General features: G+C 45.0%; 1 protein-coding gene across 2 annotated transcripts in view; it reads right to left on the reverse strand.

Moving 5' to 3' along the window:
* Nucleotides 1–12,100, reverse strand: part of LOC122363756 (transmembrane protease serine 9-like) — a 54,473-nt gene that overhangs the window by 39,384 nt on the left and 2,989 nt on the right. For both annotated transcript variants that reach the window (XM_043333366.1, XM_043333365.1), the window contains exons 2-5: nucleotides 7,535–7,744; nucleotides 7,040–7,231; nucleotides 5,636–5,710; nucleotides 3,493–3,999 (exon numbers count right to left, since the gene is read on the reverse strand). In XM_043333366.1, coding sequence (XP_043189301.1) covers nucleotides 3,493–3,999; nucleotides 5,636–5,710; nucleotides 7,040–7,231; nucleotides 7,535–7,744 — 984 coding nt within the window. The remainder of the gene's footprint in view (nucleotides 1–3,492; nucleotides 4,000–5,635; nucleotides 5,711–7,039; nucleotides 7,232–7,534; nucleotides 7,745–12,100) is intronic.

Genomic DNA, 12,100 nt, shown 5'->3' on the forward strand with positions numbered 1-12,100 from the left:
CTGAAGGTTTTGGATTGTAGACGAAATATTTGTTTACACGCGTCACATTTGTAGACCGTCAGCCACCGCTGACAAAAGTTCGTCAGCCGAATGTATACAGTTCCGTCAGCCAGAAGCGGTGGGCGGAGCCTATTTCGGCTGACAACAGCACAGCAGCTGAATGTGTACAGGCCTTGAATAATTCGCGAAGGATTGAACTGATTTCTGAACCAGAATGATATGAGAATAACTTGTGGATTGAATAGAGTGAATATGGGTGTCTAGTGTTTGTGAATTGAATGAATTTAATAATTTGACCATTTGTGGCCAGATGTAAATTAGCTAAATTTATTTGAACGTTAGATGTAGACATTTGCTACAAAACCCCCGTTTTCTATTCGGCTGACTCACCTTCCACCATAGTGACGCCTCACGACATAACGTAAAGCTGATTGGCGGAAAACACGTATAGGGGAAGGAGGGTGAATTGCGCCACCTTAAGGAAAAACGCTCATTGTAAGAAAACCGCTGGAGATATAAGCATGCACTGGTAACCATTTCAGAGAGGAACTCATTGGCTACGATTTAAGAGCCTCCCGAGCAATTAAGAATGTTTCGTTTGCTTCTGACAGCTGCTTTTTCAGAAACATGCAAAAGGGCGCATTTGCCAACAACTGCTGTAAATTGCGCCGCCAGGGGGATGGCGCAATTAGAACCCAATTGCGCCCTACACTTAAACATGGCTAAGTGAATGAGACGGAATGCATACACCCCGGCAGTCTAATGCCATTGCGGCTTACTTAAACATTTATAATGTTATTCAGGCTGGATAAATAATAAATGTAGATAAAAATCGCGATGTTTTTTTTTTGCCCGGGTAGATAACTTTACATGTGTCCGTACGCTTGCAAAAGTGCAACGAAAACGTTTACTGTAACCGACTAGATATATGTGAACGTATGCGCCTATACAGATAAATTTTCAATCGTTTCTCTCAAAATTAATAATTTTTTATCGTTTTGACAACTTTATGACATCAGTTTTTACTATTTATCATAGCTGTCACTCCTCACGCCTGAGTCCATGTTGAAAATGTGGTATTTTGGCAATTACACCACAAGTCGTAGCCTAAATGGCAGCTGCATTATAAGTTTGACGAGATAAATAATTTGCGGACTGACGACAGCGGGCTGCTTCCTTGCTTGACTCCTTCTTTACTCTTTCTTTATTGCAATCAGTTAATGATGCATTCATACTGTCGTGATACAATAGCTACACCATTATTCTATTTGCGCCCCCCTGGCGCAATTGCCATGTGCGCAATTAAAATTGAGGTACTTAAAAAAAGCGTAGAAGTTATCATAAAGATGTTGAAGGAAGTTTATTGTTTCAGTGAAATACAATGAAAAAAGGGTTTTTCTTTCTAAATATCACTCTGAACATCACACAAATATCGCAAGTTTTTATAGCCAACGGTTCAAAATACTGCAAAAAAGCTAAGAAAACGCCATAACATCTTTGATGGCGTAATGAGCCTTGCTGATTGGCTTCATCGGAGAGTTTGGGCCATAAAATGAACTATCCAGTGATGAAAATAATGTTTTCGAACACAAAATTCTAAACATGCCATTGAATCCGTGGGCATGTTGGTGGGCGCAATTGGTTAGGAGGGCGCAATACACCCACTTTCCCCTACATGGGATGTCCCAGGATGACAAGCCCCTGTCCCGGCCGAAATCAGTGGCTTACCATAATGTGTTGATAATAGCCGTTTTCACGACGGCCATCTGGTACACATTTGGTGCACATTTGGTGCAGATTAGGTGCAGATTTGGTCAAATTAGGTTCAGCGTGTCTCTTAACGTCTACTTCTGCTAGTACCTACCCAGTCCATCAGTGAGTGCTCATTCAAGCTGGATTTCTAATTAGAACCATTTTAAGTGTTTTAGAAGTTGGTAATGCTGAATATGGTGCTTACGTTAGTATCACAAATGAACCGGACATATCTAAAAAAAAGAATAATGACGCTTCGGCAACATCTGGCGAACCGGACATGCTTACAGAGGAACCAAAGATGCTTAAATTTGAAATTGGCGCCAAAGGAAGTAGCTAAGCCATTCTTTACAAATCCCTGGCCCCTGGGAGTCTTACACTAGCACGTTTTGACGGCGCAGAGCGATATGCGCATGCGCGTGCCAGCTGTTTCCGGCCAGGTGTTGCGCCATTTTAGTGCAGTCCGTTGGTCGCGTGGTGGGAGTGTGTGCACGTGCTCCGGGATGAAGTGAAATGAAGTGAAGTGAAGTGCTCCGGGCACATGCCACCGAGTGATAGCTCTAGAATGATAGCTTAAATCAGCTATTATCGGTGGAATCCATTGTGCGTGGCATGGGAGTGCGTGCCCCTGCTCCGGGATGCAGTGAGGTGGAGGGAAGTGCAGTGCACCAGTGCAGCAGTGCAGTGAAGTGAAGTGAAGTGAAGTGCTCTGGGGCCGGGTGGACATGAGCATTTGCCATCGACACATGCCACCGACACCGACGTTGATCGACATTGGTGAGTCTGACACATTATATCTTTCGACATTATCTTATATTGTTTAAGTGCTTCATATTCCGACTTTGGCAAATCGCGCTTCTTGTCTGAAAGGAAAGTTGTGTTGTTTGTGAAAATAGCTAAAAAAATTGGAACTGATCTAGTTTTTTTTTGCTCCAGACATGGGGCCTGGTCAGTTCTTCCGTCGACTGTCACTTATCAATGGAGGACAACTACGACAACAACACGGGGTCTCCGGTACCGTCTATCACTAAACGCCGTCTGGTCGTGGATGGGGTCAAACTCATGGCCATGTACGGAACATCGGTTCAGCGACCCTCCCCCCCTTACACGGGAATATTGCAGAATGCAAAACACAATTATTGAGACTGTAGTTATCACTGATCTAGGATATAACCGTTTTTTTTTGCACGCCTTTTCGGCTTTTTACAATTTCCTTTTTGGTAATTGATGAGTCCTTTTTGCAGTAACTAGTGAAAGTATATGCTGCTAAAGAAAGCAGTTTTTGCGAACTTTTCATGCAGCAGCTTTAACTAGTAACGATACCTATTCGCAATGTTAAAACCCCGGAGCGCATCCCCCTGACACGTAGCTACTAAGCTTCTGCGTCAAACATTATTTGATATAAAATATAGTTCTTCCTATATCAAAATATAAAAAATAATCCTTTTAACAAAAAAATATTTTCTATTCATTTTGAGCGTAAAATATCATAAATCAATTGCAAAAAAATACTTTTTGGAAAGTGGACTATTCCCCTTAAATCTTATAAAAATAATCATTATAAAATGAAATTAATGAAAAATAATGCTTGATAGCTACACCTAGCGTAGCTTAGCTACACTAGCTAGGAGCTTAGCTACTATATAAAAAATACTTAGCTACACGTAGTTTAGCAGCTACACGTAGCTTAGCAGCTACACGTAGCTTAGCTACACTAGCTAGGAGCTAAGCTACACTTACCTGATGTTTGTAGTTTCTGCGGTGATGCCCATGAAAACCCGGTCGTTATTGTTGCTGGTTGCTCCGTTGTTTCTTCGTCAGGAATGGCTGAGGGTTTGGGAGAGAGCGAGAAGGAAGATTGAGATGGTTTTGGTGTAGTCGGTATTGTAGGCTTGGTAGTAGTTTTGGTGATTGGTTTTAGGGTAGTTGGTATTGTAGGCCTGGTAGTCGTTTTGATGGATGCTTTTTGGGTAGTTGGTATTAAAGGCTTGGTAGTAGTTTTGGTAATGGGTTTTAGGGTAGTTGGTATTGTAGGTTTGGTAGTCGTTTGGGTGGTTGGTTTTTGGGTAGTTGGTATTATAGGCTTGGAGGTAGTTTTGGTAATTGGTTTTGGGGTAGTCGATATCGTAGGCTCAGTAGCAGTTTCGGTGAATGGTTTTGAATCGACCAGCCTTGCAGATTTTGTTATTGATAGTGGGACAGGTGCAGGGCCGATGTTTGGCTTTGGAGTAGATTTTTCGATGGGCTCTGAAAGCGGAAAATTATGTTGTAAACGCAATGGTTATGCACATTGCACCATCATTGCACGTCCGTTTTAGCATTCCTGCTTATTTTTACGTAATACAGTGCTTTTTTATCAACTACTTGGAATCGACAAATCCTGAAACGAGGCTCCATGTTTGAAAACAATCGGTTTGATTTGTCCATGACACTGCTGCGCTATCATCTTGAATTAGATCTTCTTGGTAACACTATTTTTTAGTGTACCGTCGTATTTCTATATTACGCTGTACCTACCTACAAGTGTATTATCACGATTTATAGCCCTCGTCTCACACCGTGGCTGGCTTTTCGACAAAACCGGGAATAGCTGGAGGGCTGTGTTATCGGTCTCAAGACGAACCCAATAACTATCGCCCAATCAGTGTGTTTCCAGTCGTGACAAAGCTGCGCCAGCGCTCTGTATTCACTACACTGTAAACTCATTTTGACAAGGGGTTGTCGTACAACGACGAGCGTTTGACAAAAATACTAATGAAGGTTATGTCGAACGACGAATAGCTTGTCTTAGTTGGTTGAATCAACGGGGCAAATATAAGTATCAGCCCCAACACCTAGTCAACCATTCATACAATTGACGAGGATTATGGAGGCTTTTGTGAAAACTACCAGGAGCTTATTCGTAATATGGAACATAGATTTGCTTATGATTTGTAATTTATATTCTTGTCGAAAGAACCAGCTACACCTTTGCAACAATACTGATACATACTTATGTAATCTATGTCCTTGTCGAAGGTATCAGCTACACCTTTGCAACACGGACTTAGATACGCTAGTTAGACGTGTTAGTAGTAACATACACAAAGCTGTTACTTGTTATATAGGTGGCGCCAAAAACGTTTCCGGCCGTTAGATTTTGAAAGAGTTTCAGTTGCGCACCAACCGCCGTGCAGTGATGTGGCCTCCTGCGCAGTTCCGTGGAAACGGTAGGTAATAACAGTGTTCGGTCTTTTTTGTCATTTTTTAATGAAATGTATGTCTATCAACTGGTATATGCAGATTGAATCAGAGAAATTTGCTAAATAAGTGCGTGATGTATGGAAGTAAGCACAATTGTTCGGCGCAAGGCCATATTGTTCTGCTTATGCTAGCGATGCTTTCTTTGTGGTGTCAATCGGAACTTGAATCTTCAGAATTCCTACTTTGTCTAATGTCCAATTCGGAATTTGGTTGGACAATGACACCAGGCTTTGGACAATTTTGGACAATCACTTGATACACCTTAGCATTTTTATATACTAGAATTCTAGACAATAATGAGCCCAATTTTAGGTCTTCAGCATCGTGAGCCTTGGTAGTATTTCCGAGTGACCGATAACATATGAGCCATCGAGTTATTCTCAGTTTTGTTGAGAGAGAGAAAAAAAATCTACCACGCAGCGAGCCGAGCCCTGCAGTGTGCATATTCATACGTTACACTGACTGACTGACACCTACATTGACTGACACCGATACTAACACTGACTGACACTGACTGACACTGACACTGGCTAGTGGCTGACAATGATACTGACACCGGCACTGACACTGACCGGTTGATACGTAGCTGCTAGCCACTGCCATTTCGAAAACCTTACCGCGCTCAGTGCTCGGTGCTCACCCCGGTTGTCGAAGGGACTGGTGCTCTTCAGACCGTTCAAGTGGGTGATGTTCAGTTGATTCTTCGCTACCAGGACTGTGAAACGCCAGGGCCCGAGTTAGCCATTCTACCGAAACTATCGAAGGTGTATACTACACTCACTACAGGGTGTCTAGTAAGTCGTTCAAAACCGATCTGTTTATGATGTTGAACGTGTTTACCATTTTTCGGAAACACGAGAAACATCAAACCGCTGTTGGCGTGCACGTGCAGCTTATTAACCCGCGTCCCGTAGGGCTATCGGGGTGGACCCTACCACCCGTAGGGGGGGGGGGCGTTTCGGCCCCCAAATATCTCGGAAATTTACCAGACGATTTTCAAAATCCAAACGGCGTTTGATAGTCACACCGGGGAACTACCTTGTGACCAGATTTCACTGACCTCGATCCAACCAATGACGTCACAGGTCAGGTCAAAGGTCGAATCTTCACCGTTTACAGGCATTCCAAGAAATGTGTTGTGAAATCGAGCAAATTGGTAAATTATTGAAAATCGTCGATGGAGAATTGTTCGTCAAACACAAATTTTGCTATCTTAGGTCACTGATACCACGGGAGGTCACAGAAGTCAGGTCAATGAGGGTCACACTATATGAAAGTGTCGTGTGATACATGTTTTATGGTCCATTTTACATAACAAATGCGATTAAGTGGGTCAGGCAGCCTTTGGGGCCAGTTTAGGTTATGCTCTGGTGAAGGTCAGGTCAGGTCAGGTCAAATTAGGTCAACTTTCAGAGTTGAAATGTTCAGAACATAAATGTGTAGAAATAACAGGGCTATAAAACTGCTATCTCTGATTTTTTCTTTTTTTTTTGTTTTGACCAGCAAGTTTGAGCTTCCCACCTTTCAAGGTCAGGTCACCAGGTCACTTCAAATATACCAACCTCAAATCACTTTTTTGCAACTTTGTCACCTTGTCAGAGCTACAGTAGATGGTGGAGGCCTTTGAAAGTTGCAGGATGTAACGAGGTCATTAGTAGCTACAATTCGCAACTCTCGGAATTTTTATATCGATGACCTAAGGTCAGATGAATTTCTTGACCTCCCCATTGTAAGTCAACAGGGGAAAAATTAAATCCCTGTCTTTTCCATTAAAACGTGTCGGAATGGCCCAATACACCATGAATGACTTCATATACGATCAACCTTGACTGCCTTGAGGCCATTTTTGCTCTTGGGCAAATGTGAGGTCATGTGATACACTGACGTAATCAACTGTTACTGGCTACCGCTGCGTGTGGAATACGCGCCCCGTCGGAGCTCACCGGACGGCAGGAAGGGGTCGGAGCTCATCGGCGGCAGGAAGGGGCAGCAGACCCTGCCCGGGCCGGAGCTCCCCTGGCGGCTGGAAGGGGTCGGAGCTCACCTGGCGGCTGGAAGGGGCAGCAGACCCTGCCCCTGAAGCCGGCGCTGGTGCAGGCGGAGAGGCGGCCGACCAGCCGGCGCCGGTCTGCCGGGCACTCGTCCCGGTAGAGGCACGTGCCGTACAGGGCCCGCTTCGAACGGTCGGTGGCGCACAGCCGGCCGCACTGGATCAGCTCGTGCTGGTGCACCCGCTCTGCGCCGGAGGGCACGCCAGGGGGGGGGGGCAGTACGTTAGTGGGGGCTCAGCACGACATCAATAGAGGGAGGAGTCAGTCCGTCAGTCAGTCAGCATTGCGTCAATAAAAACAAACTTTACTCACATCACTCATTCTGCTCGATTCCGCCAATTGTTGTGCGCCACATGTTGTGCGCTTGGTTTTGTGCCGTTCGACCTCAATTTATTGGGGCGGTCATCAAACTATAACCGTCCGCCGGCGCCGCCGTCTTACCCTCTTACCGCCGTCTTACCGCCGGAGTTCTATAGCCTTGGTCTTACCCTGTCGCACCCATGGACAGCAGACGGCCTGGTGACCCAGGCCGAGCTCGCACAGCGTCACGAACGACGAGGCGCGCAGCCGGTGGTCGGGGCACCGGTGCGCCGGCTCGCAGGCGCCGTACAGCGCGTCGGCCGTCTGACACGACTGGGAGCAGATGAGCCACCTGTGCAGCGAGGTCGGCTGCTGCTCGGCCCTCCTCCGGCCGGACGCTGCGGCAGGGAGAGGCGGGGGGGGGGGGGGGGGGGGAAACTCAGCTGGGCGGGGCACTCGGGGAATAGTTCATCTGTAGTAAGTACAGCACTCAGCCAGCAACTGCGTGGTATGAAACATTCTTTATCGAAAATATATAATTTCAGAGTTGCAGCACTTGGATTCAGAGGGGCTAATGCATTAGGATGCCCCCTCTGAATGTGTGACGTCAGCGCAGATCTAACGATTTCAAATCTTTTACTAAAACGTTTGGTAATACATGGTGGTATGCGTATTTGGAAATTCCGACCTCGACGAGCGTCTGTAGTAGAAAACCACTACATTGGCAGGGGAAACTACTGCTGTCTGCTACCATTTGCACCGCATGTGTCGCTACAGTTGCGACATCTATGCACAGCACATGGATAAACATAATATAGGTAGAAGGTACATATAACTACTTAACCCTCGCCCGCACATGCCATTTTCCCATCCTAGAACGCACATGGGGGGGGGGGGGGTGCCACCCCCCGCGCCATTTCGTTCCTGTTGGAGATAGAGCTTCGCGGTAAAGACCAAAATGATTCTTTGGGAAGAGACGAATCCAATGATACTCAGTTTTACCTTCTCTTCTCAGGTCAGTCATTGACCTTTCAGGTCAGGTCAAACTAAAACATGTTGCTGTTTTGGGTCACCGTTGGATATCAAGTGCGCTGCTTATCATATACCGATGACGATGCCGTTTTCTGGTGCCAAGCCAGCTAGAAGGTCTTTGTCACACTACCCGACCAGGTTTTTGGTGCTGAGGTCATTTCAGGTCAAGTTAGGTCAAGGTCAATTATATGTGTTTATATGTCTGTGTGTGTCTGTGTATACTGATGTGTGCACCGATGGTTTATGTGTCCATATTACACGAAATCATGATCTGAGAAGCTTTTACCAAAAATGCAGTCAAAAAACTTCACGAAAAGTAAATTCAGCTTGCCTGAAACGCAATTATTTTAGATGACCTAGGTTGACCTTGACCTTGACCTTGACATCTGTACATCGTCGAACATGTTCCATGATAGGTGGGAGGGGAGACTGGCAAAAAAGGCCGAAATCAAGGTGTCAGAAGCTCACAAGGCCCATAGCCAACGCAAGGTGTTGAGAATTGGTCATTTGGGTCATGACATGACTTGAAAAATAAGGTCATATCTCCGAAACCAAAAACCACAGGTGCTTGAAATTTTCAGTGAACATCGAGAAAGGATAGAGGAGCAGCTATACGAAAAATCAGGCTTCTAGGTTTAAAATGTTGAGTGCAGAGCAGAAAAACTATCTGGGGGGTTGGGGGTGGCAACCACCCACCACCCCCCATGTGCAACTGGTCTGGAAGGTCGTAACGTGATGTAAGTAGTAACGGCAGCGTTTCGCGTCGCTATTTTTTAGCTTAAAGAACTTGGGTCCGAAATTTTAACAGCATGTGCGGAAAATATGTAAGTTTTCTTATAAATTTAGTCCGTGCTGCTGCAGGCCTTTTGAATGGCAGGATTCACAAGGACAGAGCCACAGCTAGCTGCAGGCCTTTTGAATGGTAGGATTCACAAGGACAGAGCCCCAGCTAGGCAGAGCTCGTTGCGTTGGCCGGCCCCTGCCCTCCATCTCCCGATCGCGCAATTCTTGATATATGACAGAATTTAGAGTCCGAAGTCCTACGCGCATAGCCGCGCACGGCCGGTCTGACTACGGCCTGCCACCAACCGCAACCATACAACCTCTACGGCAACCTGTACCTGTCAGGAGGCTCATAAACATCGAGTGCCCCTCGCGCTTCAAACCCGGACTGTTATGTTCAGTGGCGCGGGAACTTCTTCCAGACGGGGGGGGGGGGGGGGGCTGAACCATAATAGATCAACCTAGGGTAGCCCCAAATCTAGTTTTCTCACCGGTTTTAGGCCACTTATTTTTTAGACTATGGCCTTTTCAACAACAACAAAAAAGAAACGAAACAAAATTGCAAAAAAGTGAGGTATTCCGTCTCAGCTGAGTGAAGAAACTACCGTTTTGGCAACCTGGAGTAAAGGTTTAACCTGCCAAATGAGTTGCCGAGCCAGTGAAAGAGGCGGATTTTTCACTTATACATGCTTTCTTCCTTTGTGACCCACAACCCCTAATTTGGGGAGGACAAGCTGCCCAACGGTTCCTGGCCTCATGAAAAGTTGTTGGGCACCGCCCCCACGGCCGCAGAGTTGTGGGGCAAGCTTCCCCCACTGCCCTCTCCCCCGGTTCCCGCGCCTATGTATGAATCTATGAAATTATGTTGGTAGATTTCCGATTTCGATTCCTCCAGCTGGGGGGGGGGGAGGGGGGCTCAAATACATTACGAGCCCCCAGCCGAAAAGCTGGGGGGCTCATCCCCCGCTAGCCCCCCCCCCCGGTTCCCGCGCCACTGGTCATGTTATAACCGGGACGCGAGATCTCACTTCGCGTAGTCCAACGCTTTACCGACTGAGCTACGGGACCGGCTCAGTCGGTTCCGGAAGTTGAGGTTAACAAAGTTGAAATTGTCAGGCTTCCAGGTCAGTCCAACTGACCTCACCTCGAAAAAAAACTTAAAATGTTCGGCTATAGCTACACCGACGTCCGACGGCACGATCGCCTTGAAACGTTCATAACTAGAATCGGCGCACACAGATGTCGCAGTTTATATGCGATTTGCCGTATGCATATTGCATAGATGTCGCAACTATAGCGACACATGCAGTGCAAATGGTAGCAGACAGCAGTATTTTCCCCTACCAATGTAGTGGTATTCTACCACAGACGCTCGTCGAGGTCGGAATTTCCAAATATACCTATGTCCTATATGCTGTTTTGCGCGCAACAAATGCCGCACTTTCAAATAAAGTTGCTAGGAATAGCAGAGATCCAAAAATTAAATAAAAGTAAAAGTGTAATATCTTGAAAACCGGTGAATATTTTTTCTATTCAATTGCAAGGATTCAATATTCAATTGCAATATGCAAGGAGCCGAACAATTGGGCTGAGGATTGGGATACAGCGAGAACTCTCATCGGCATTCTATCGTCGGAATCTTCAAGAGCTGCAGCCCATGCATCCTTGTCTTGAACCAGTGATCGTCTGATGTGCAGCTCGAATCAGTGCCTAACGATTACGTTCCGTGTGTTACTCGTATTTTTACACGCCAAATACAAACGACGCATGTTTATAAATATATTTTTTAGCTGCATATATTTTCATATATTTTCGGGTTATTATTTATGATCATGTGCTTTTTCCTCTTCCCCAAAAAACAAGTCCCAAGTTTTTCTTTACCTCACAAATAACCCTCTTTACACACAAAACTATGCAGAAATGGGCAATTTTACACATTCGAGATAATAAATCACGACTTAAAATTGTTTTAAATACACTTAACATCACTTTTCCGTCGTGCAAGAATATTTATGCACTCAACTTTGCATTTTAAGACCACTCGTGCTTATATGATTGTTTAAGCACTTGTTCATAAATGAACTCCCTTAAATAATCATTTAAGCACATGTGGTCTTAAATCGCAAAGTGTCGTACATAAATATTCTTACACTCCGGAAAAGTGACGTTAACATATAGGGATCCCAATTTGGCTATCTCAGCTCAAAATCAATGAAAAAATGAAATATAACGAGGCTTGAAATGATCTCACGCATGTCAAAGTGTTTTTATTTTAGGCAAAATAAATATCTTAAACAGTAAAACAAGCTTTCGGCATTACGCCATCATCAAGTTTGAATAAATTAACATGTTTTTGATTTTCAAAAGCTAGAGCACAATCATATTGTTACAGGCATCCTCATAGCAGCTCACTTTTTTAAACGTATTGCAATACGTTGTAAATAGTGTGGTACATTGCACATGGCAAGTAAATAATGTACAACAATGTATCATTACGTACGCTACAACATGGCATGCACACAATATATCATAGGTACAACAAGGTCAATAAATCTCATCTCAACATCAGCCGCATACATCAACACCCGGTCAGTAAACATTGACATTATAATCATATTGAAAAACATTGCCGCTGTTCTTAGCTCGATTCCAGTCAACCAGTCGTGAGTCGGGCAAGTCAGTTAGGTGCAAGTGTACGTGTGCGTGTGCGTGGTAGAGTATACATGTGAAACAAAGGGTAGAGATAAGTGAGTGAGTGTATAAGTTTGTGAGAGAGTGAGTGAGTGAGAGAGTGAGTGTGTGAGTGAGTGAGGGGTGAGTGAATGAGAGAGAAGTGTGTGTGTGTGTGTTATGACCTATGGTTTACGAGCGAGGGGCCATGAGCTTTTCATCATGTTTAATGTGGGCCTTAGGTCTCTAATTTTGATAGATTCAGTGAT

This window comes from Amphibalanus amphitrite, unplaced genomic scaffold (assembly GCF_019059575.1).
Source record: "Amphibalanus amphitrite isolate SeventyFive unplaced genomic scaffold, NRLGWU_Aamphi_draft 000638F_arrow, whole genome shotgun sequence".
Lineage (NCBI taxonomy): Eukaryota > Metazoa > Arthropoda > Thecostraca > Balanomorpha > Balanidae > Amphibalanus > Amphibalanus amphitrite.